The 26,907-nt window shown below is 38.8% G+C and overlaps 1 protein-coding gene across 1 annotated transcript in view; it reads left to right on the top strand.

The window, feature by feature from the left end:
* Nucleotides 1-26,459, top strand: part of PRIM2 (DNA primase subunit 2) — a 104,084-nt gene extending 77,625 nt beyond the window's left edge. Inside the window, exons 10-13 of the mRNA XM_069851479.1 lie at nucleotides 10,097-10,223; nucleotides 10,992-11,074; nucleotides 20,957-21,025; nucleotides 25,866-26,459. Coding sequence (XP_069707580.1) covers nucleotides 10,097-10,223; nucleotides 10,992-11,074; nucleotides 20,957-21,025; nucleotides 25,866-26,093 — 507 coding nt within the window. The 3' untranslated portion in view covers nucleotides 26,094-26,459. The remainder of the gene's footprint in view (nucleotides 1-10,096; nucleotides 10,224-10,991; nucleotides 11,075-20,956; nucleotides 21,026-25,865) is intronic.
* Nucleotides 26,460-26,907: the final 448 nt, after the last annotated feature.

The following is a 26,907-nucleotide window of genomic DNA, read 5'->3' as shown; positions in this document are numbered from 1 at the left end:
ACTGGTTTGTCAGTAATCTTAAAGGTATAAAACAGAAAGTGTCTTTGGGATATAATTATGTAGATTTGAGAGAGTGATGTAGTTTTAATTATGCCCTGTAGCTAAAGTAAATGCATATTAAACTCAGTTATGTTTCATGCTTCCCCCTGAAACTTTCTCAGGCCTAAAATTCCTAATCAGTATATCAGTGTAACTTGCAGTTATCTCAGTTTACTGAATATCGACAAGCACCTCTTTCACTAGTCATTTTATATTTTAACTTTTTTTTTTCATAAGACAGTATTTTTGTTTACAGAAATTGTTTTTTAAAAACCTTCAAATAAGACACCGCCTAATTTTTGTGTAATATATTGGTTCGAAATCTTAAAGCAGTATTTCTTAAGTGAAATGGAGCTGGTGAAAAAACATGATTTTTCACCATATTTTTGCTTCATGGGTGTTATTCAAGTAGGTGACAACTGATCATGATGAAATAGAAAACAAAATAATTTTAGGCTATGATATACTTGGAGTGGGCACAAAAGTATTCTAGGAATCATGGTAATAAGTGCTATGGCAAAAGTGTGTTCTCTTACTCCAAACAGAATCCCTTTTTCAGTTACTAGTAGATTTCTCAATTAGGTTCTTTTAAAAGTGGAATTCTCCAGTCTTTGTTGTGAAGCCAAAGTTATGCTGGCATTTTCCTATGATTATTCACTTTAAAATATTTTAATTTCTTCAGCCTTTATTTAACCTGTTAAAAATGTATCTGCCCTTACTTTTGATTTTCAGTTTCAACATCTGACTTAGGTTATAAGGGAAAATTTTGAACGATCTTTCAGACTGTGTCGTGTCTTAGGGACATAGAAGAGCTCTAGCTGCATAATCTTTCTTCCAGGTCATTAATTACAGCGCTGGCATAATTTTAGTGATGTTTCTAACTGCACTATCTACCTTAAAAATAAATAGGATCAGTTTTCACAGTTGTTACATGTTAGACACTGAAGTCTGTATTTAGAAAACTAGGGCATGAGCAGGTCAGTGATAAGGTTCTTGCAGTGACAAGAATGAAAGCAATAAATATGTTTCCTGTACTGAAACTAATTTTGATCAGGATCTGGTTTCTTATGACTTATTCTATTCCTAGCAATGCACATTTTCTTTCCATACTGTAGTATCTTTTTAGAATCATATGTATAAAAGTGGATGTGAAGCCAGACCTTTAATTTGCGAAGATTCCTTTTGTAGTCTTGAACTACTTGTCAGACTTGCACTTTATTATCTCTGTAGAAGGACTGTGTACTTGTCAGAAGAGGTTTCTGTTTTATTAGCCATCACAGCAGCAGCAAGTAAGTCAGTCCGTGACATTTTAAGAAGAATAATAGATGGATTTGTCTGTCCAGTTGCCAGATTTTTAAGTTCAGCAACTGTGAAATATCTGAGTGTCACTAAGTATGGTCTTTAGCAGGCTTTGTTGAATAACTTCTTAACCATGCTGCTCTCTCTGTATAGCTGTCTGCTGAAAAATACCTACTGCACATTGCCTCAAACACCACCAGTAATGTATTTAAGCTCTTGGGCTATTTACCCCAAGTTCTGAGCCAGGAGTTAGCTGGTTTTGAGGTGCAAATATATTCATAAATATCTTTTTATTACCTTCCAGGACAAAGTGAATGATATAGCAGATCTCTTCCAGTTGTGTTCCTGTGCTTTTGTACAGAAAAGTTTGGGTAGAATAGTTTTATTAATCTAGATATTATATTTTAAAATTCTTTTATTAAAGGCTCAGTTTTCCTGTGAACTGACTTGCAGAACAAAACCCAGGATCCTCCACACTTTGCTTTCTCTTTCAATAATGCCCATGTAGTTGTTGTAACATCACTTAACTTATATTCTGTGTGTCTATATTCAGCCTATATTTCATATTCAGTCATCCAGAAGAGCAGCATGTTGAATCAAATGTGCGCTCTCCTGATATACCACACAGACACAATGTAAATAAAAATGTATTTTTGCTCTCAGAATTGATTTAACATTTTGCTGCACGGCTTTGAAATCTATTGAATCTTGGGACAACTCTTTTATGCATTTATGCGCACAATTTATGTTTCAGAAATTTAAAATATTGATTTAGGAAAGTTAAGTTACTGTAAATACGGCTTAAATGTTTCAGTGTTATAGAGGTTACAGCTTCTTGAAAGAAAGTTGGTTTCTGATTTTGTATTGAAACGTACAGTGCTATTTAGCTGCGAAGCTGAATTCTATATGATGTGGAATGCTCTAAGCTTTTCCTGTTCCCTGTGTCTCCTCTTAAGTCCACTCCACCAGGAGAAAAACAAAATGTCCCTCGAAGACCTTTCCCTCCACATCCCACTTACGGGGGAACAGAAGGTAGTGGTCTTTATGGAAAGTTTCATTGTTTAAATTCCAATTATTCTTTTTGTTTTTCTCATTCATCTGTTTAAGGGGGGGTGGGTTTGGGGCATGAGAACTGGGGCTGTACCAGGCAACTCTGAGGATTCTTTTTATTAAGAAGAGAAAGATTGTTTTTGTAGATGGTGAATTACAGTATTTAGGCTCTCCTTCTATTTTCTTATGAGAAATACTTTCCTGGTTTTAGAACCTTACAGCAAGCACCAAAAAATTGGGTGTATATTACTTTTCCTGAGGCAGCTCAGAGCAGTCTGGCAGTAGGGCTTCTTTATTTTTCTGTCTGCATTTTCCCTGCAGTCAAGGGACTTCTTAATTAATGATGAATTAATGCAATTAAAAATAAATAAATATATTTAAGACTGGAAAATAGCCTTGTGCATTTTAAAACTAACTTTCTTCTCGTTTAATGCAAAAAAAACTTGTCATACTTTCAGTCTAGAGATCAAATATGTCATGATTGCAATGCACTTTGTGCATAAGATGGAATATAAAATGGTCTTTATATGTAAGCAGTTCTCCTTATGACAGCAACGGTTAATACCTATTTTTCTGCACTTCTGTTTCCTTTGATCATCATTTTAAAATGTAATTTCGTCTTTTATTGTGCTGTTGAAACAAATCTGCTTTTACAGCAGACTTTTTAAAGGGAGAATCACAGTGTTCTTGAGCCAAACTATGTTATTTGGAAAGCTCCTTTATCAAGTTTACTCTGTATTCTAAATGGCTGACAAAAATCAAATCCCCCTGTGTGGTTTTGTTTTATAATGCTTTGGTTTTGTCATTCTTTTAGGACTGTATCAGTAAAGTCTACATGATTCAAGAGTAGACATAAGGAATACTTATCAGTCTGAGGAAACATTCGTTACTCAGCCTCATTGTGGTTTTATTCTAAGAATTATTAGATTCTTTCCAGTGATCAGTTTATCCAGAAAATTAGTTCTATTTCTTTTTGTCTGCATTTATTCTGTGGGTTTGCTGATATCTTGAGTCATTATGTGACTGGGCACTTGAAATCCTTCTGTTTATGGCACTGATCCTGGTCCAAGAGATCTAACCGTATCTCTGTAAAAGGCAAGTTTTTTTGCCATGGTTGCATGACATTTTGATAACTTTGTCACTTGGATTGGTTGAAGGGGTATTCTCCAGCCCAAGTCACTGGATCGCTATCAGTGATGCCGCTGCTTCTGCAAATCTGAATCTCTTGGACTTTACTATATCTTATTACAGACTAGATTGGGTCAAACATAGATTCCTAATGAATGAGGACTGCCTTGCTGGTGAACTGTTGTAACCTGATGGTGATGGCAATTACCAAAATCAACCACTCAATCGCATGATTGATGGAGAAGACTTGTAAAGCATGGGCAATTCTGTCAACCCGTGATGTCTTCCACTGTGTCAGGAGATGGTTGCGTTTGGGGAACAATGTGTAGGCAGGGAAGTTCAACTGTTGAGGTGAGCTTGCTCAGATTTTTTGACTGCCTGGCAGATGTACTAAGTAGAAGTGGAGTATTGGACACAGAGACTGAATTCCTTGGATTAATTCCATTACCCCGTAGAAGTCTTTGAAGCTGTGAACACCTCAGCGTAGGTGAATTGCAGCCTATGCCAGCAGCAGCACTCTTCAAGGGCAGATCAATATGCACTCTTCTTTTGGACTCATTTGTGGTGCTGTGGTTGAACATGTGTCTGTTGCTTTAACACCAAGAGTCCAGTTCAGAATGAGACAGGTCCTTTGATTGCCTGGAATGGCTGAGACAATGTTTCTTCAGATGTTCTCTCTTTTGTGAGTTTCTTTCCCAAGTGACAGGGGACAGGACGAGAGGGAATGGCTTCAAGCTCTGCCAGGGGAGGTTCAGGCTGAACATTAGGAAAAAAATTTTCACGGAAAGAGTCATTGGGCACTGGAAAAGGCTGCCCAGGGAGGTGGTGGAGTCACCTTCCCTGGAGGTGTTTAAAATACAGGTGGATGAGGTGCTGAGGGACATGGTTTAGTGTTTGATAGGAATGGTTGGACTCGATGATCCGATGGGTCTTTTCCAACCTGGTGATTCTATGATTCTATGATTCTTCTGTGCTTGCAATTTGGGAGTTGCTAAAGTTCTAGTCTGTAGTGACTGTTTCGTTAGTTTTGCTTTCTGATACGCTCTTCCTCCTTCCTTATGAGAAAAATTATTACTATTAGATTAAAGAATAAAGAAGTCTGCCATGACAGACAGTTGAGTTAAATGATAAAAGTTTTTTGTCTAATATCCACATTGTACCATTTTCCATGAAGCCTAAGATATCCCAAACATCCAGGATATGAACTGGAGCTGAGAGTAATGACTCTCCTCCTCAAATCTCTTCCGGATTCCATTTGGCTGCTACTTTGGCTTCTTGGAGTCTTGTCTGCTGAATGCCTCAGCTTTAAGATGTTGTAATGGGCTAGCGAGAAGAAACCAAATCCAAACTCCCCACCCCTCAACTCTGCCCCTGATAACTGTATGTCACTGCTGACACTGCAGGGCAGGCGTGGGGAAGGTCCCAGACAGGATTTGGCAGCAGGTGGGAGCTGGAGTCAATAAATTGATCCAGGAGCTGGATTCAGGAACGCTTGGATGGGTTCACGGGCAGACAGACAGATGAGGTCCTCCCGGAATGTCAGCCATCGAAGAACAGGGCTGACCCTTGTGATCTCTAAGCTTTTATGCAGAGTATGATGGGTATGGCGTGGAATACTTCCTTGACCTGGCTAGGTCACCTGTCCACACCCCCAGTATGTGCCAACTCTGGGATGGCCTTCATTTGCATAGGGGTAGATGTGAGCTCTCTACTAAGCAATGGCCAATTACCTTGGTGGTAACTATCAGGCTGAAAAGTCCGAGAGAATGTTCAGCTTTAGCCTAAACCAGAACAGACTGTAAATGGATTACATGTTCACTGTGCTCAGATGGAACTATAGAGCATCATACGTGACCACTCCTATTTAGAGTATTGACAGAGCTTGGATAAGTGGTAGGAATTTAATTTTTGGACTTTGCAGGAGTCCCTGGCCAGTCTTCATCCATATTCGCTGAAAGCCTGTGATACGTGCTGCACTGGTGTATGGTTTCCTCCCAATTCTAACACAGACTTAATGAATATCTTTTCTCCTTGGTATACATATTCTTTACACTGAGATCCTAAGCTGCCATCATGATCAATAGATATCTAGCTTATACAGTCATAGTGTCTAGAGAATGATTTATTTACTGAACCTCTTGGTGCCTACATTAGGGTAAACTGAATTGCTCCCCAGACTCTACTGATTACATTGACCTCCATTGACAATAATGGGAGATGTCTGGATTTAGGTGTCTGAAGCTGAATGTTATTCCTATAGATGCACACAGTTAGTTACTATTTTGCTTCTGTATAACGTTATTGGTCATTTTTTATTGTACACATGCTGAATTTCTGTCTACTTTGCAATCTGTTAACACTCTTGCATCTCTGTTGTGATACAACCCAGCAGTCAGCTAAGCACCACATGGCTGTTTGCACTCCCCTCCTGGTGGGATGTGGTAGAGAATCAGGAGCACAGAAACTGTTTCCAGCACAAATCCAAAACTAGCTACTAGGAAGAAAATTAACTCTAACCTGGCCAAAACTGGTACAATGTCTTTCAGTGATAATGTTTTTTGTGTTCTCCTTTGCTGTTGAGTGTTTTGGGGATTCTCTTTCTGCTGCTTAAAACCCTGTAAATTTACTGCTTGTCTTCCGCTGAAAGATACTCTTCCAAATCACATTAGTTAACTTCTCTGAATATTGGAATGTGAGAAACAGTGATTGGTAAACATCAGTAGAAAAAACTGAAAGGCATTAGTGTGCTTGCAGTTCATAGAGTACTAGAAGCGTGGTGCTGATTTTTTACCTAACTGAATTAGGTTCCTTAGTTTAGAAATTGATTATTAGATTTTTTCCCCGTCTCATATTAAACTTTCTAAATGAGTGTCTTATGGAGTAAATTTAATATTAATGGACTATACAAGGAATTTGACTGATCAAAACTTTTCTGATTTCTATGTAGCAGATAGAGCCATCTCCAGGGCAAAGCAGTTCTTGCCTCACGTGGTTTCGAAAATCTGTAATAGAAGGGGAAGAGGTTGTTTTGTACTTGATTTGAATTGGTCTGTAATTTGCTGCACAGCCCATTAGAATTTTCCAGCTCAAGTTTTACCTGATGTCTCTAATCTTTACCTTAAAGCACAGAAAAAGTGATACAGGTTGAGAATTTAGGATAAATTGGAACTGTTTGTCATTGGCAGATGGAGCGGCACGTATTTGTGCTCCTAAATGATAGCCACACTTTGGAAAAGATAACCTTAAGCTGAGAATATTTTAAAAGTGAACTTGGAAGCTTGGAAAAAAATACGCCAGCTAAGCAGTGTCAACAGTAATGATTTGAGTGACTGCCTAGGAAATAGATGAAAAAGTGAAGAAATTATTTCAGAAGACACACAGTTTGTGTGATAAATTTTTGAATTTGAAGCTGTTATCCGTACAGACTCAACAATTTTAGGCAGGAGATTACACAATGACTGTTTAAAAAAAGGGTGTTAAACCATTATGTCTTTGAATTTTGCAAAGTTGGTGGTAGTCTGATGGTCAGCCAAGAAGCCAGACAGAATTACTGCGGTAATTTTGCCTAGTTATTAGACTTTAAATAAATAAATCTCCTAGTACTGTAAGGAATAGATGCATAAAAAGTTACACAAGTATATAAATGTAGTAAAACTGAAGCATGGAAGTTTTGCGCAGGTGTGAACCTGAGCATACAGGGCTTAGAAAACCTGTCAGCAAATTATTTTCCATCCTAATATGCATGCTGAATATCAGAACTGATAACTAAATTTATGGAGGACCTAGTTCTATTTCCAGATACTAATCTGCAAATATGACAAGTGAAATAAGGACAGTAGCTCTCAGTGATGACATGATACTTCACAGTGGCTGGAATGCCTTGTGAGCTCTTGTTATTGTTCTCCATTGAAAATCTCTTCAGTTATATCGAATTGATAATTATGAGGCACACGGTTTTTGCCTTTGTATTTTTTTCTTTCATCTCAGTGGACACTGTCACACAGAGTTCAAGGGAGTTGCACGCACTCTAGCAGCATCATTATTGTTAAGTGAGCTCATGTCAGGTTTTAGTAAAACTCTTGAAAGTTCTGATAGGGCCATCACCAAAAAGAATGATCTTTCAAATGACTTAATTCAAGTTTTGACCTTTTCCAGTTCTTTTGCTGTAGTGACTTGGTAGTAGCTTGCAGTTAGAATATACTGTAATAGTAGTCTTACAGGATTTTTAAACTGTTTTTTAAAAATAATTTAAAACCAAGCCATTTATAACCATTTAGAGTAACCCTACAAACACCTACGTAACTGATGTGTGCTGCACATAGCTTGTTCATTTTGTTCAAGGAACTGTGGAAATCCTACCACCTCAATTTGGGATGTTAGAATAATCAGGAAGAGGCAGTTCCCTACCTCTGCCTTCTTGTTTCTGCATATTTCAAGCATGTCTAATTATACCTTGATGCTTTTGCTGGCAAAAGAGATCGCTGCTGAGGGGGATTTTTCTTTGTGCAAAATCCTAGAGTAATGTTATTACAAAAGAGAGAGTCTGATCGTTGACCTCAGCCCCCAATGTACAGAGAGGGCTCTTGTGCAGGATGTGTTTTCTGAAATGAAATGCCACAATTCTTGATTTCTTCCCACTGAGGATGACCACACAGCCTTTTGGATATTGGCCCTGCTAAAATCCCATTTCCTTGATCAAGAAATCATAAGGATGAGAGAGCTCTTGCTGAAGCATGTAACTGTGTGTGTGCTAACTTACACCACATTAGCTGTGTTCTTCTCTGCCATCTGCCACTGCGAAAACTCTGAAGATCCAAACAGGATTGCGAGAAGGCAGTCAGAAGATATCCAACCTTGTCCCAAGGCCATGTGGTGTTATTGTGTAGCTGTTGTTTCTATTTGCTGCAAGAGCTGGTTTTCAGCATAAAATAATGAGTGAAGTAGTAAAAGTAATTTCTGTAGGCATTAAGGCAAGTGATGTGAATAGTACAGCTCGAAATTTTCGTATACAGAACTGTTAAAGCAAAGTGTTAATTTTTGTGGCAAACTAAGCAATACATCCTGAAGCCTTCAAGATTTGCTTCTTCCTTACAAAAAACCTAATTCAATCTAATTTAACTGCTTGCTCAATTATCCTTTGTTAAGCAAATGAAATATGCTTTCATTTGTCTTTTGCAAAGGAGGAGGAAAGGTTCCAGAGCCTCTGGATGGAAGAATAGGATCACAGACTCCATCTTGAGTTTAACAGGTTCACTCATAAGTGAAATAGGCACCACTTTGTATTTGCCGTTTGCTGTTTTACAGGAGTAAATATGCCGTTTGCAGCTCCCACAGGAGCAGCAGCAGGACTCAGCCAGCAGCTGCTGCTTGTCCTGCAAAGGGGAGGCTACCTGTTCCCCCGTCCCTTCTTGAGTACATGCACATGACTATAGCGCATCCTCCTATAGAATCATAGAATCACTAGGTTGGAAAGGACCCACTTGGAGCATCGAGTCCAACCCTTCCCATCTGTCACTAAACCATGTCCCTCAGCACCTCATCCACCTGTATTTTAAACACCTCCAGGGAAGATGACTCCACCACCTCCCTGGGGAGCCTGTTCCAGTGCCCAATGACCCTTAAGTCTTACTCTTCTTTCTAATGAAGAGTTGGTAAGCCCCAGCTCTGTTGCTAGGAAAAATAGTGCTACTTTGCTATTCATCCAACCAGTTCTTTTCTCTCCTGTGCAAAAGGGTTGACTGGATAGGAATATCCTTATGTGCTGGATCCTGTCTGTAGCTATGTTTCTTGATGTCATATAGTACTTAATGCAACTTCATGGAATCCATATGTTAACTTATCTGATTCTACTTTTGTGTCACCTATTGCCACATATAAAATAACGTGAACTCATGCCATTGAGTGTTCTCCCCAGGACTTATCTAAAATGATGTTTTGATAGCGCTGTACTCGGCTGTCAAGTTAAGTGTTTGTTTACATCTGCATTACTTTCAAAGTTTTCATTTTAGTGCAGGAGTTGGTAGTCTATCAGTAGACAAAAGAGGCTTGCTAAAATCTTTCTCTTTTGTACAAGTGAAATATACTGCATTTTAGAGTTTAATGAATTGAACTCCCATGCTGAAACAAAGTATAGGTGAAGCTTTATACTTCGGGAGAACAAGGATGTGAACTTGAGTAAAGAAATCTATATTTCTGGTTTTCACCCTGGTAACATAATCAATGTATGGACATTTATGAAAGATTTTAAATTATTGTGTTTTCTCCTTTTACAAACATCATGGGGTTCAAAATTTTGATCTTTAAATCATCTTATTTTTAAAGCGATTACCACATCAGCTGAAAAGACTTTAAATCAATACAGTTAAACACTTTTCTTATGATGTGTCTGTAAAGCACGTATATGTGCATATGCAAGTCTATGTAACATAAAAATCAAACCTAGCAGCAAGAAACTGGATTTTTATTTTACTCAGTTTGAATATGTTTGGAAGATTTATTTTATTATCCAATCTTTCTGTTTGCACAGCAGATAGAATCACTGACACAATATGTAAGAATTTATTCTTTTGTTTTTATTTAGTTTGACAAAGGGTATGCTTACAGCATTCGCCACAACTATGGGAAAGAAGGAAAGAGAACTGATTATACCCCATACAGCTGCATGAAGATTATCATGTCCAATCCACCAAGTCAAGGGGATTATCATGGTGAGTTCCTCTAAAACTCTTGGCTAGAGAAGTTACTGCCTCCTGTAGTCTCCTAAATGATGTGTTTATTATGAAGGGGAGACATCATTGCACTGACAGGCCCCAGGGGAATGGCAGGAATATGTGCCGGGGAGGTTTAGGTTGGCTATTAGGAAAAAAATTGTTCAGAGGGTGGTGGAACACTGGAACAGTTGGCGCCAAGCCTGACAATATTCAAGAAGCATTTAGACATTGCCCGCAAACACATGGTGTGAATGAGGTTGTCCTGTGGAGGGAGAGGAGTTGGACTTGATAATCCTTGTGGGTCCCTTCCATCTCAGTTCATTCTGTATTTAATTTCAAGGCTACCAGTGGTCTTGCACTGGTCTCTTTAGAGTGGTCTTGATAGCTTCTGGTTTTGTATACATTGTGTAGTGCAATTTAAATGAACAGATGCTTTAAAAAGTGGCCATTTAGGGGTGTTTTGAGATATAAATTAAATAATACACAGGGTACTTTAAAAGCTCAGTAAATGAGAATTGTGGTCTGTTTATGTTGGGATATTTGATATAACTTTTGAGCCTGCGTTGCCCTGATAACCATAGAGTAGAGCAATTATTAAAATAGAAAGAAAGAGAGAAAAGAGTAATTGTATACATGGGCAATTAACTTTCCTATTAATAAACTGTTATACTGTTGGGAACAACTTAGATCATGCCTTGAGTCTCTACTGTGCCAACTTCTGGGTAGGCAGCCTTGTTTTTAAGCTTACTTGGTTTTTGCTGCCAGGGTGCCCATTCCGCCACAGTGATCCTGAGCTATTGAAGCAGAAGCTGCAGTCGTACAAGATCCCTCCCAGTGGAGTAACTCAGGTAAGGCATCTTTTGTTTCGCACTTTCATTAATAAGGCACTACTTCTCAGTTTTACTTTCTGTTTATATACCAATACTATATGCAATTTGTCAGTATGTATTGTGAAATATCTCTATTTTATTAAGGGTTTAAACTAGAATCTTGACTTTCTTGCTCCAGTGCTTCCACTGATGTGTTGATTATTGTTGTCACCTTTTACTGTTTAATATTCTGAGATTGTGTATGACTATAGTGAATACAATGCAAAATTTTGTTTTACTTGGTTTTACTGCACTGGGATAAAAAAGTTTAAATAAATTTGGCAACATTTTAGAGTATTTATTTTCATAAATATATTCTTCACTGTGTAGTCAGAAGACATAAATAATTGCTTTCTGTAAATAAAAAACCCGTATATTTTTAATCATCCTTTGCACTAACTTCCCCTAATCAACAAAAGGACATGAAATGCCTAGTGAAATTAAGCAGAGATTTTTAGCAGCTTTTCAAAAGGTTGAAAACTCATATTACACAGCAAAGACAAGGCAGAAATACATGTATACTGAAGAACTGTGACGCCTGTTGCCTGCTCTAGCAAGAGGTTAAGGCTATAAAGGGATGACATCATCTTTGTTGGAGGAAAACATACAGTTTAGGCTTAAACTGAGACAGTTCAGCAAAAAGCTGAGTGTGTTAACTGCCTGAAACATGCCTTAGGTCCTTTGGAAAAACTCGCTTTAAGTTTTTGTCTTTAGTTCACGTGAAGTGTCACCAATGCTTGTTGGGCGTCAACAGAGTGTTGAACTAGATAGAAAAGAATGTGGAAGTTCACCTTAAAATAATCTCCCTGGAAGGATTAATTAATGTATATAGAAATATAATAGTTTTGCAGTGTTTATTGTTTGCTCATAGTCATTCTTGACAAATCCTTGAAATACCCAGATTTTTTCCTAGGAATATTTTTTTTCCTTCTCTTCTCCTGCTTCATACACATAAGCATTTGACTGCTTGCCATATACGTGACAGGCACCCACCAGAGATACTTTCCTTTGCCTTTTTTTCCCTTTTATATGCATCAAAAACTGATGCTTCTCTGAGATTTTTATCCTGCTAATCATTGGAAGGATTGGTGAGGATTTACTGTTTTAGATGCCTCGCTGTGTGTGGGTAGGATTTAGTAGAGGTTATTTCTTCAGTGAATTTGCACAGTAGGGCAGTATTTTTATATTTAACATAGTTCCTCGCTTGATGGGAATTGGGTTTTAGAGGGATTTTCTGTGCATGTGTTTCTGTTCTTTTTTTTCCCTTGTAAAGTAGCATTGGGATTCACTAGGAGTCTTAAATGAGAGAGTATGAAAAATCTTGTCTCTGTCAGTGTCTACTTTGCCTGGAAGTGGACACTGTGCTGTCCATGAATTTTGTTGTGTCAGTTTAAGTGCAGTTGAGGTACAGGGCTCTGCAGTGGTTTCCATTGCTTTCCTTATGCTGGCCTTATGGCTACATGGTAGAATAGATTAAAAACAATATCCAGTTATAAGTTTACTGGGGAAGATGAGGAACAATAAGGTTCGTTTTCAGATGGCAGGAATGGGTGCACAGAATGAGGTACTGTGTCTTCACACTTCAGCAGCTTCAATTTGTGGTGTACTGAACTACTCATGAAATTTTTATTTAGAAGAGAAAGAAGAGAAAAAGCAGCACACAAATAAAAAAGTGAAAGGGATAAAGCACACTTCAGAATGAGAAACAGGAAACCAAGGAATGAACACACAAAATAAAAATGTTTCAGCTCATTGTTCTTGAAACTGTTGTGTTGCAAACTTACAATGTACATGAAGCAATACTTCAATTTTATTTTCTAACTTTTTTTTATTATTATTAATCTGAAGTGCTTCAGATGCTTGTTTTCATTCTTGATAACAGTCCAGGTTTTGACTCAGCATTTCCTTGCAGCAGAGGAATGTGGGTTATCTATCATATCTAAACCCAGACGTGACTGTCTTTTAAAATAAGTTACTGTAAATTCATGCAGGATTTCTCAGTTAAATGAAAATCTCTACCAGAAAAATAGTCAAAAAATATTTTAATTGTAAAATGTACGTTTTTATAGTGCCATTTAAAAAATATGTGAAATTGGAGAAGTGGAACGATCCTTGCTTCTGACATTCACACTATTGACTTTCAACTGAAAACTGTATAAACCTTTGAAAAGCAGCCCACATCCAAGCAAACAAAACCAACTAGCTTTGAAGATGTTTCCTGTTAAAATTATTAACTCCATTTAAATGAATATCTATTTTCATTTAATAAGCCGCCCAGGGGTTGTGGCAGCAAATATGGGCACATATTGACATATTCTTTTCATTCAGACATTTACTTGCTCATTTGTTAAGTGCTAATAATTTCTGTACTCTTGTACAGTAAACAAGAACTTCAGGCTAGAAAAAAATACATAGAGGGGAAAAATTAGGTCTTTTTATAAATATTAAAAAAATATCTTTTTATGGATATGACTGCCTCTTCTTTTTACCTTTATGAAGTGTACTATAACACAAGCAGGTTTTGTTGTTTGACAGTTGGGATGCAAATTACACAGGAGAAATTGATCTGTTATGGTGCCCTAAATATTACCATGTGTGATGATGAACAATGTGCCATCAATTACTCTTCACTACAAAAGGAGTCAAATAGTATAGAAGGAAAAGGAGCTCTGGCAATGCTGTGATGATGATTTTCTAGCCTGTAAGTGAGTCCTTGAGGGAAAACACAGCTTAAATCTGAGAGAATTGTAATATAGAATCATAGAATAGTTTGGGTTAGAAGGGACCTTAAAGATCATCTAGTTCCAACCCCCTGCCAGGCACATCCCACTAGATCAGGTTACCCAAGGCCCCATCCAACCTGGCCTTGAACACCTCCAGGGATGGGGCAGCCACAGCTTCCCTGAGTAACCTGGGTGAGTCTTGCCACTCTCATGGTGAAGAAATTCTTCCCAATATCTAGTCTAAATCTGCCCCTCTCCAGTTTATATCCATTCCCCCTCATCCTATCACCACAAGCCTTTATGAATAGTCCCTCCTCAGCTTTCCTGTAGGCCCCTTTCAGGTACTGGGACGTCGCTAGAAGATCTCCCTGGAGCCTTCTTTTCTCCAGGCTGAACAACCTCAACTCTCTCAGCCTGTCCTTTTATGGGAGGTGCTCCAGCCCTCTGATCATCTTTGTAGCCTCCGCTGGACCCATTCCAACAGTTCCATGCCGTTCTTGCATTGAGGATTCCAGAACTGGATACAGGACTCCAGCTGAGGTCTCACAAGAGAGGAACAGAGGGGCAGAGTCCCCTCCCTCACCCTGCTGGCCACGCTGCTTTTGATGCCGCCCAGGACACGGTTGGCCTCTGGGCTGTGAGCGTACATTGCCGGTTTAGTTGAGCTTCTCATCAACCAGTGCTCTGAAGTCCTTCTGTGCAGGGCAGCTCTCAATCACATCATCCCCCACTGTGTACTATAAATGTGGATTGCCCCAGCTCAGGTGTAGGACGTTGCACTTGGCCTTGTTGAACCTCATGAGATTCTCACAGCCCCACTTCTCCAGCTTGTCCAGGTCCCTTTGGATGACATCCCGTCCTTGCAGTGTGGCAACTACACCACTCAACTTGGTGTCATCCACAAACTTGCTGAGGGTGCACTCAATCTCGCTGTTAATATCATTGATGAAGATATTAAACAGCACCGGTCCCAGTACAGACCCCTGCGGGACACCACTCATCACGGATCTCCATCTGGACTTTGAGCCATTGACCACTACTCTTTGAATACAATCCTCCAACCAGTTGCTTATCCACTGTACCTTCCACCAATCAAACCCATATCTCTCCAATTTAGAGAGGAGGATGTTGTGGGGGACCGTGTCAGAGGCTTTACAGAAGTCCAAATCGATCACATCCGTCAGTTTACCCGTGTCCACTGCTGTGGTTTCCCCATCATAGAAAGCCCCTAATTTGGTCAGGCAGAATTTGCCCCTGGTGAAGCTGTGCTGGCTGCCATTAATCACCTCCATGTCCTCCATGTGCTTTAACAGGGCTTCTAGGAGGATCTGTTCCATGATCTTCCCAGGCACCGAGGTGAGGCTGACAGGTTGGTAGTTCCCAGGGTGGTCTTTTCTATCCTTTTTAAAAATGGGCACATTTTACCCTTGTTCTAGTAAGAAGTATAAATATGTATACATTGTATACATTGTAAACATGAAACCTTCAGAACTGGTTTAAAATAAAAAGGGACAGTCCAGAAGCAGCACAAAGCACAGATGCTTGTACTGATCAAGAAGCAAAGCGCTTTGGGGACTCCTGGTGCAGGACTTAATGCTGAGGTGGTCACAAACTGACTTGAAACAGAAGGAAGCTGGGGTATGTTCAGATAAATTCCAACAGTTGCACCCAATCACATCTTCAGTCACCTTGGAAATATAAAGAAAGTTAGAAATGAGTCATACTTAAGTGAATCTGTAGTAGAAAGATTTTTGTTTTGAAAATATAAGGTAATTCTGCAGCTTTCGAATAAAACAAACTCACTTTGAATAAGCGAAAGTAACAGTGGGTAATTACAGACCCCAGACTATCCTGCTATGCAAAGTCTTAGCTTTGAATGCTGAGGATCTATAAAGCAGGTGGCTGCATACAGCTGCCAAACATCATCTTAACCTCATTAGTAGTCAGTAAAGCAACGTCAGAAAAGCAAGTTGCAGATGGCAGCGAAAGAAAAGGCACATAAGAACTAACAAAAAGAGTCCCTGAGTGTGTACCTTTACCTGCAAATAAAGCAGTTTAGTGTAAATGTCTTAATATATGTAGAGGCATTATATATGTAGATTGCTGCTGTGAATTAAGGTAGTTTTGAGTGTTTCTGGATAACACAAGCAAAAAACAGCAGCAAGCTTGCTTTTATTATATGCAAAAATATAATAAGAAAGATAATATTTATAATGAATTAGAGTTCTGTTTTGTTTAAATAGAGGATTGTTAGTTTCTCTCACACAGAGGACTTCTTTCTAGATGGACTCCATTCTGTTGCAGTTTTAACCTTTTTTGTCTCTTCTCTTAGCAACTTGTTCTGTATTAAAGCCAGTTAATCTACAAAACCATCTCTGCTTTGGATATATTTGATATGGCACATATTCCTCATCCCTATCATTTATGCAGAAGGTGAATCTGGTCCCCTGTGATGTGGCCAATTCAAGTTACACATGTGCTAGTTTGGCTGCCTTCTGGCTGCCTCTCAGGATGGGTAGGAACTGAGTTATAACTGTTTCTCCCTGAATGAGCCATAAAAATTGGTCTGGCTTTTCTACCTAACCACAACTTGTAATCGACATGTAGGAATCAGATAGTTTTGTCACCTCTCCTTGTAAAATTTGACTGAAATCATCCAGCCAGTCAAAGGTAGGAAGTCATGTGGCGGAGAGATTGAAGGAGCAGGAGTAACATGACTACAAGTGCAGGCTTGTATCTTAATAAATATAACAAACCAGGTTAAAGTCTCTGGTCTGTTCTGGTAGGCATTCTGTTCTATGGAGCACTCTATCGACCCTGGGGAAAAGAAATGTTGTGAAGACCTGGTGAATGCTAATAGAGGTTCCTCTAATAGCTGTTCTACAAGGTGTATGACTTCATAGTAGTACAGCAGGAAAATCTGTGTAGTAACCTAATAGCAGCTTCTGAGAGGTTTGAGAAGAAGTCTAGATGGAATAGAACAGTAGTTCCTTGGTGAATCTGCAGTGTAGCTGGGCAATAAAGATCAAGCTGCTGCAAAATAATATAGTTACTCTTTCAGAATTTAAAGTCTCTCAAGGCTAGCTCTGCTAACATGAGCATTATAGCATTCATGTGTCAATATCAGTTCAATCAAGTCCTCAACCTTGCAGGTGGGTCAGTATTTTCCCAAGGGTGGGCCAAGGGCTTAAATGGGCATGGTTTCAGAATAATTTGCTCAGAATAATCTCTTACAAGCCTCTAATTTATTTATAAATGCCCCTTTACTCTGTCATCGCCTGTGACTGTGTCGGTCAGCAATCCCTCTTCTGATATCTGTCACTTGAAGTTACCCTTTTTCTGCTGCATCGGCAGAGAAGACAACAGCAGCTTGATCTTGTATCCTGTGAATTATTGTGAGTTAGTAAATCAAAAGCTAGCTTTGATAATCCTTTTCTGCTTTTCAGGATAGTTGGATAACTGCATCACAGATACAAAAAACAGCTGTAACTGTGGGCTGTGTTATAGTTAAACTGCAGAATGACTACCAGCATTTTTAACTGGTCAGCTTTTTCATAAAGTTGTCTTAAATTACAAGAGAGCCTCGATGCTTTTAAACTTTTTCGATTTATATTCAGAATTTGTCCATACTTAATTTTTCGTTTGCTCACTTAGGGTTCTGAGACTTAAAATAAATTTACAAGTGAATTTAGAGAGCTTTTTATTTATATAATTTATATTAGGTGTAATCTTGATTAAATGAAGAATATTTTTGAGAAAAACTAAAGTATTTAGGAACTAGATTAAATTAGTTAACGTATTTATAGAATCATAGAATCATGTGTATTTCATCTGCAAAATTCAGGTTAGAAGAGTCTGAATGCTACAGAACAGAATAAATGTTTATTTCAACTAACCAGCAGACGTAAGTCTTCTGATCATTCCTCCAAGTCATGTGAAAATACTGTGTAAAAAAGTACACACATACAATGTGATTAGCATTTGCTTAAAATTAGGGATCGATCCTTTGCGTGGCATAGACTTCATTGTAAGGAATAAACGTGAAAACATAAGACAATATGTAATTTAATTGTTTATAGAATAATGGAATTACTAAGTTGGAAAAGACCTCTAAGATCATCCAGTCTAACTGTTAGCCCACCACCACCATGCCTACCAAACCATGCCATGAAGTGCTACATCTACACATTTTTTTAACACCTCCAGGGATGGAGACTCCATCACTTCCCTGGGCAGCCTGTTCCAATGCTTCTCCGCTCTTTTAGTAAAGAAATTTTTCCCAATACCTTATGTGAAACTACCCTGGCACAACTCAAGGTCGTTTCCTCTCATCCTGTCACTTGTTACCTGGAGGAAGAGACAATCACCTCACCACAACCTCCTTTCAAGTAGCTGTAGAGAGTGGTATCATCTCCTTTTCTCCAGACTGAACAATCTGAGCTCCTTCAACCGCTCCTCATAAGACTTGTTCTCCAGCCCCTTCTTGAGCTTTATTGCTCTTCTCTGGACACGCTCCAGCACCTCAGTGTCTCTCTTGTATTGAGGGACCCAAAACTGAACACAGGATTCGAGGTGCGGCCTCACCAGTGCCGAGTACAAGGAAAGGATGATTTCCCTGGTCCTGCTGGCCACACCATTTCTAATACAAGACAGGATACTGTTCGTCTTCTTGGCCACCTGGGCACACTGCTGCCTCATGTTCAGCCACTGTCAACCAGCACCCCCAGGTCCTTCTCTGCCAGGCAGCTCTCCAGGCTCTCTCCCCCAAGCCTGTAGCGCTGCGCGGGGTTGTTGTGACCAAAGTGCAGGACCCGGCACGTGGCCTTGTTGAACCTCATACAACTGGCCTCGGTCCATTGATCCAGCCTGTCCAGATCCCTCTGCAGAGCTTTCCTGCTTTTGAGCAGATCAACACTCCTGCTCAATTTGGTGCCATCTGCAAACTTACTGGGAGAGAGCACAATCCTGTCATCCAGATAATTCATAAAGGTATTCAACAAGACTGGTCCCAATACTAAGCCCTGGGGAACATGACTTGTGACCTCTCTCATGGTTTTAGAATCATAGAATCATAGAATCACCAGGTTGGAAGAGACCCACCAGATCATCAAGTCCAACCATTCCTGTCAAACACTAAACCATGCCCCTTAGCACCTCGTCCACCTGTGCCTTAAACCCCTCCAGGGAAGGTGAATCAACCACCTCCCTGGGCAGCCTGTTCCAGTGCCCAATGACCCTTTCTGTGAAAAAATTTTTCCTCATGTCAAGCCTGAACCTCCCGTGGCGGAGGCCGTTCCGTCTTGTCCTGTCCCCTGTCACGTGGGAGAAGAGGCCAGCACCCTCCTCTCCACAACCTCCTTTCAGGTAGTTGTAGAGAGCAATGAGGTCTCCCCTCAGTCTCCTTTTCTCCAGGCTAAACACCCCCAGCTCTCTCAGCCATTCCTCATAAGGCCTGTTCTCCAGCCCCTTCACCAGCTTCGTTGCTCTTCTCTGGACTCGCTCCAGAGCCTCAACATCCTTCTTGTGGTGAGGGGCCCAGAACTGAACACAGGATTCGAGGAGCCATCTCACCAGTGCCGAGTACAGAGGGAGAATAACCTCCCTGGACCTGCTGGTCATGCCATTTCTGATCCAAGCCAAGATGCCATTGGCCTTCTTGGCCACCTGGGCACACTGCTGGCTCATGTTTTACTGTGGTTTTGCCCCTTTAAGAAGAGTTCCCTGGCACGATTCCTCTGCTTCGGAGCCCTTTTCCTTGGTGGCTTCACTGAAATGGTGGTTCACTGGGTTTTAAACTGCCCCTGTCACTCCTGTTCCTGCCCACGCTGAGTCAGAGCTGCTTCTTGCTTGTGGAACAGAAATAGATGGGTTTCCTTCAGTCCTTAACTACTTACTGTGTCATTATTTTTTTCAGTTCATTTCGAAAGAGACAAGAAGTAAGGAAAGAAAAAACATATACGTTCACAGACAGTGCAAGAATTCAGACTTCATTGCCAAGCTGGCCTTGGCCTTGATCTTTTACAGAAGATTTAATGGGAGGTGGCAGGAGGGATAGAAATGTAATCAGTTGGGGTATTGCAGAGAAACAATGCTGCTAAGTACTTTCTTGGCAGTGTGTTGCTGGTGTTACCCATTCAACAAATGTAATTTATTTATACATCTGTCAATAAATACAAGGCGGCATCTAATAATGAGTAGAGCAGGGATTTAAGCTGGAGTGTATTGCTGTGTTTGACACAAAAGATCAGCCTTGGGAAAGGAGCTTGAAATTTACATTTCTTGAAAACTATTTTTCCTTCCACTAAGGCTATCTCTTAATTCCAGCAATTTTCTCCGTTTGATAAGCAGCAAGAACATACATTTTGCTTATATAAAGCAGGGAGGAGGTGATGAAACTTTAAAAAATTTCAACTGGCGTTGCATTCTGGTGATAAGAATGGGACTTTATGCAGTATAGAAGAGATTACCTGAAGTAGAATTGGGAAGCAAATTGTATTTACAAAAGATGGCATGATTTTCCTAATAGATGTTCAAACCAGCTTATTCACTCACATATTCTGCTGAGCATGACTAGAAATAACTTCATTTCAAAAAGGACAAATCTGATTGAAGGCATTCCCCTCTCACAGATACTTGTCTAAAGGATTTGCATTAAATTTTCTTGATGGGAGCGCAGTAGTATTTTATTCTGCATCTGCATGAACTGGTAATGTGGAAAATAAAAATACAAATCGTGTCCTTGATTGCTTCATGCTTCAACCACTTGAATTACTAGATTTATGTCTGCAATTATGGAAGAGATGTTGCAATATGATAGTCTTGACAATAACTGTCACAGTTATGTTACCAAATTAGAGATTCAGCTTATTCTTGAAGTTAAGAGTATTGAAATTACATTTTAAGGACCAGGTGTATCTTCCTGTGCTTTTATCTTGTTTTTAATGTAGCCAAGGTATTTTGGGAAAATTATAGTCTATCTAAATGTTGTCAGTTATCAGCAGGGTGCACACATGTTAAAGATGTCATGCACTGTGAATTTCCATGAGCTGTTGTGAAATACCTTGTCATGGGAAGTGTCAACAAGATGTGCACGTGCTACTTCTGGATCTTAGCCTTATGTTTTTCTCCTTCTGTATAGATCCTGGAATTGGTGAAGGGCATGCATTTCCAGCTGGCCTGTCAGAAGTACTTCGAGCTGACGCATGATGTAAGTAGCTACTCATTTTTGTTAGGACTACAATCACTGTCTTTGTCTTGAGGAAGGTCTTGGAAATCTTGCATGAAGCCCAGGGACTGTTTGCAGTTTTCACGTCCATCATTAGCTGTCTTGCCTTGTTAGTTTTCATTTCAGTAATTTAATGCATTTTCTGCATTTATGTATTTACATTATTAATACCCTGAATATCTCAAGATATAGTAAGATTATGCCTTTTTCCCTGAAAATATCAATATTGTTGAAATCCGTTTATTTCAAGCCATTTAACTTTTTCAGTATCCCCTTTTTAAACAAATAGTGGTTTTTAACCCATTATGCAATTCTGTTATTTTGAGATATATCTTTAAAAAATAAACAGAATGGTTCCACCAAGTTGTCATTGTGTAGCCCTGGCCCAGTTGAATCAGCAGCTAAATGTGGGCAGAAAATTAAGTTACTCTGAAGTTACAAAACTGATTCGACTTTAGCTCAAACCAGAACACAAGTTCAACTCAAACTGTAGTCTTCCAACACTTAAAGTTAATTTGTAGTTTCCACTTGATGTTTTTTCATGTCTTCAGTCATGTGGGATTAGTTTTTAAGTCAAGATGAACATTCATGGAGCTTTCCCACTTGCTTAATCATCAGTTTCTGTAACATGTTAAAGTAAGATCCTCTACAAAATTGTAGGACCATGAATGGCAGCAATCCATCTCCTGTGTGGTTCCTTGATTCAAAGAACCAGTATCCACCTTGGCTCTGGATTCTTTGTTAAGCAAAAACAGTGGAGCGTGACCCATCTTTCACCTTTTTTCTCTCCACAACTCAAAAAAAAATTGAAATATCCCTTTCAGATATCAGAATAGAGAATAGTCTTACTACAGCTAAGGATTAGATGACCCATCCAGGGGCATTTACCACTGACTTTTTTGTTCTCAATGTTTTTCACGTTTGGACATATTTGTCTTCCCAGATTTCCAGCAATTGTATATTAAAGGTGTACTCTGTACCTGTATCCAGTGTTGTTTTGGCAGCTGTAATTTGAAAGGAACACTTTGTCTCACAGTCTTAAAAAATGATAAAACAGGAAATTCAAAATCGTATATAATTTGAGATTTAGGTAGCACATGCCCTTTGTAAAGATAAGGCAGTAGAAATAATATTTTCCCAAGATGACTACAGACCCCAAGGTCATCATTCACAAAAGGATAAATCAACACAGCACTGAAGATCTGTTGTGTTTTAGGAAAGCTGTCTTTCCATTATTCAGTGGCAAGTTCCAGAATGGCATTATATTTTTCAGTCTTTTCGTAATATAAATATCTGCCTTTGCTCCTTGCACTGAGTCATGGTTCTGTTCTGCTGTTGATAAGTCTGTTACTGCAGTGAAAGGAAGTAGAATGCACAAAAAAGCACTTTCTGTAGTTTGAGTGAACCCTGCTTATAAGGGCATTTTTTTTCAGAGAATTTAGCTGCTAAACTTGTTAGCAGGCAGCTCAAAATGATTTTTCTGTCCTATATCTGTATGCTTTAGTAATACCTTTTTTTTTCATGCAATGCTTCTCTGAAGCTGGTGACACCTAATCAAACCCTTACTTTCCGGTATATCACTAGCAGACCTTTCAGTGAAGGACATTTCTGAAGACTCAGCGAGCATAACATTGTTATTGTTTCTTTAGATTTAAGTAAGACTTTCCTACAAATAATAGATAGGTTCATGTGGAGAATTCCAACTTCAGTTGTGTAAAAATTTTACGAGGAAAGTGTTTGACAACTGTTGGGCAGAGCTGTTAGAGTTACCTGTAATTCTTGACAGTTACAGCGTGTGTAGTGGTTAGATCTAATACAAATGACTTTGTAATGGAGACTTCGTCAAGGTTATGACTTTTTTTAAGTTCATAGGGTCAGGTGCACACTATGTCTATATTGAACTCTCTTTACGTTTCCTCCAAATCATCCTCTCTAAGGTTTCTACTACATCTTATACTAATGCTGGCAGCATCTTTGCTCTTGCTTTCAGTAGTTTTGGCATAAGACTGCTAATCCATCCATCTGGACTAGAGTGAGAATGTTTAGATCTTTTTTCTGGGGCGGGGGGGAGTTGGGGTTCATAGTATAGTTTGCATTGGAAGGGACCTTAAAGATCATCTAGTTCCAACCCCCTGCCCTGGGCAGGGACACCTCCTACTGGATACAGCTGCCCAAGGCCCATCCAACCCGGCCTTGAACACCTCCAGGGATGGGACAGCCACAACTTCCCTGGGCAACCTGTGCCAGTGCCTCCTTGCTGTCATGGTGAGGAAGTTCTTCCTAATGTCCAGTCTAAATCTGCCCCTCTCCAATTCTATATCCACAAGCCTTTGTAAACAGTCCCTCCCCAGCTTTCTTGTAGCCCCTTCAGGTACTGGAAGGTCGCTATAAGGTCTCCCTAGAGCCTTCTCTTCTCTAGGCTGAACAACCCCAACTCTCTCAGCCTGTCAAGTCTGTTTCTTTGCACCTCGATGCTATAGGTTCAAACAGCACAGGTTACCTAAAAGCTGCTTCTCTGCATACTCTGTGTAAACTGGCCTTGCTAACTATAATGCTGCCCCTCTCCTCAACTTTCATTTCACTAACTCACAACTGCAGAACAAAAGCAACCATCATTTGTGGGGTCCAGCGCATTGTCTTTGGGCAGGAACTGATGCATTAAGAAACTGTATGCATATCCCATTTTTAAAGACTTTCAATAAGTGTGGGAAAGAATGCTACATGTAGTGCGTGAATGGTTTTACCATATTTTTCAAGTTCTGGGGTATCAGGACATACTCCTTTTTGGGAAAGTTATTTTCTAAATAATAACACCATAACTTGGTCAAGATAAACTGTCCTATTTGTGTGAAGAAAGGAAGGTCTGTTGACTTGATAAAAGTATAACTGCATGGCCTATGGGGTAAATATATTGAAACATTATCCTATTTTAATAACAAACAAGAATTAACTATGTTTATATGGTAACTAGATTAAGTGTTCTATCAAATACTACCAAAATACTAAAGTAATGAAGAATTCCTTTCGTGGTCACAATAATGGCAAGATTTGATTTTACTTTAGTTGGTAGAATTGATTGGCAACTCAAAATAGAGAAAAATATTTGCAGTCCAAACAAACAGTTTGGAGATTGTGGCTATGTATATGCAGTCAAGTAAAAAGAATGATGATACCAGCTATGAACTTAATTAGGTTAAATAGATGTAGTTGTGACTGTGTGCCCGTAGAAAGAATCAGTTCTTTAAAATCTGATTGTGTATAAATTCACTGTTTTAAGAGGCTGAGCATTATGAATAAAAAGAAAGCTTAACTGGCTGATGCTGGTGTTACTAAGTTATATTCCAAAGGAACTAATGCTAATGTTGTTTACGAGAATATTGCTGCATTAATTCCTTGTTACAGTTACAGCTGTAATGGGTGATTATTTGTATATTAATATTTATCTCTAAATATTTTATTTTTGAGTACTATTCTTTTACAATCCTTGTGCATTTTGAAGAAGTAAATGAAATCTGACATATAACGAACTTTCTGGTACAGAGTAACTTCTGAATAGTTTCTTTAAAAACATATGCAAACCCCCTTTTTCTTAGCCCCTTGTGATCAAATCACAAGAACACTGGACTTTTTTTTAAAAAAAGAAAAGGATGTGGTTAATTGATATAATTTACTGTAGCACTGGGATTACTCCACATTTTTTCTGTCATACCACCTGTAGCATTATTAGCTGTCGTTTTAAAAGTTCTTGGTTAAAAACCAAAGATACTGTAGCTACAGAGGGGTTGCTTCAGGTTTTTCAAAACTTGATTAGCTATAGCAGAAATACAAACCTAGGATTTGTATGAAAGTTTGTATGATTGTTTGTGCAAAATGTGTTGAATCAAGAAAAAAGTCTCATGTTAGTATCATCTAATAGATGGAAAAAACAGTGACAAGACTTTTCACATGGATCTATATGTGTTATAAGCTTAAATTTTGAGCGCACAGAAAATACTGAAGTTTACTGACTGAAGTTTCAACCAGTAAAGCTTTGTTTAATTAGCATTCAGGTTTGAAAAGGAAAAATGGTACATGGAATCATATTACAATACTAACTAACAACCTGTAAATAGCTATTAGACAAATACCACCAATCACCTCTGAAGACATAGTTGTAGTCTCCATTCATACCATAAGCTGCATCTACAGCTTATTCTAATTTGTTGGGGAGAGAGGAGTTTATCACAAAATTAAAGAATTACAAAGTGAATATTAAATTTGTCTGAAGAAAACTGAGATTTTAAGGTTAAACCCGAGAACTAATGAAGAACTGCTTCTTGGAAAGCCAACTTTTCACTGTATAGCTTCTTTTTAAGCCTTTTTGGTGAAAAGAAGTAACTTAGTGTCTACCTGACTTGTCTCTGTTGTTTTTTTTGGGTTGGGAAATGCTGGTTTAAGGTTCAATTTCCTCCATCTGTAAAGATATGCTATTTTACTTATATTTTATTTTATATATTTTTACATATATTTATTTATTTTACTTATCTGTTATTTTAGATGTTTCAAGGTGTTCTGTTTCATTACTACAGCAAAGACCATGTAAAATACTGTTTGACTATACCAACATAGTTGTTTTATTTCTAAGATGGATGAAGAAATTTTGTGTTGAATGTATATCTGTGTCATATTAGTATTTACTAGGATAGTATTTACCAGCTGACGCCTTTTTCTTCAACAAAATTAGAACTCATTACCTCACTAATTAATTTGTTCTTGAGTGTCAAAAAACCTGACTTCCTGAAAGAAATATTATAACTCAATGTTCCTTTCCTTTTATGTACAGGTTGATGATGTTGGGTTTTCTTTGAATCATCCTAACCAGTATTTTATGGAGAGTCAAAAGCTACTAAGTGGTGGTAGAGAAGCGAAGAAGGAACTAAGTAATCCAGGAAACACTCAACAAAAAACTAATAGTCAGGAAAGCATGAACTCAAATTCTGCTCCCACCTCTTCAAATACAACAGCTGATGCAGAGCTGGAGGGACTGGAGGCATACTTCACTGAAGACTAAGCAGCTGTTATTTGGGGGTTTTGATTGGTTTGGGTTTTTTTTTTTCTTTCCTTCATTCTTTCCCTTCTGTAGCTGCATTTGTCCTAATATTAAGGAATATGCACTTCAGTACCTGGAATGCACAGGCATTTAGCACTTTGAGTCGCCTGAAGAAACAAAAGACAGATACTGAAGCTTTAATTGCATCCAGTACTTATTCTTGCTGCTTTAGGATTCTGTTTTATATGTCATGTTGAAGGATGGGAAATTTTAAGTTCCTTCCCAGTTATTAGGTGATTTTTGTCTGATTTACCTGTTTTGTTTTCCTTCAAAATGTTTAAGTATTTCAGTCCCATTTTATGGTCACATTTATATGTTTCTTCTTAATAAACAAATTGCAAAGCAAAAGTCTGTGGTATTTTCCATTTAGCTGTATTTGGATGGCAATTAAGTAGGAGTTCTTATGATCAAAATTCCCGCTGGAGGAGAGTGTGTCTGTCTCTTTCCTACATAAGGAAATGAGTGAAATCAGCTTCCTATTTTGTGTAAATTGACACTAAGTTTAGGGAGCTAATTTGGTGCTTGAAATAGAATATAAGCAGAGTTCAGACACCTGTATGTAAGATAATCCAAAATGCTGATGCCCTACCAACTCACTCATCTTGAAGACACTAAAAATTTATTAGCATATATTACTTCTAAAGTTTCTGCGGTGTCTGCACGTGGCTGGAGCCTCCTTTGTCCTGCTAAGCTAAACAGCCTTGTAAATGCAGCCTTGGGTCACCTGAATTCCGCCTGTTCCCCCAAAGCCCAAGTCACTTACCACACGAGTCAG

Source organism: Phaenicophaeus curvirostris, chromosome 2 (assembly GCF_032191515.1).
Source record: "Phaenicophaeus curvirostris isolate KB17595 chromosome 2, BPBGC_Pcur_1.0, whole genome shotgun sequence".
NCBI classification, from domain to species: Eukaryota; Metazoa; Chordata; class Aves; order Cuculiformes; family Cuculidae; genus Phaenicophaeus; species Phaenicophaeus curvirostris.
Note: the sequence above shows the minus strand (reverse complement) of the source record. Positions and strands in the feature narration are given on the sequence as shown.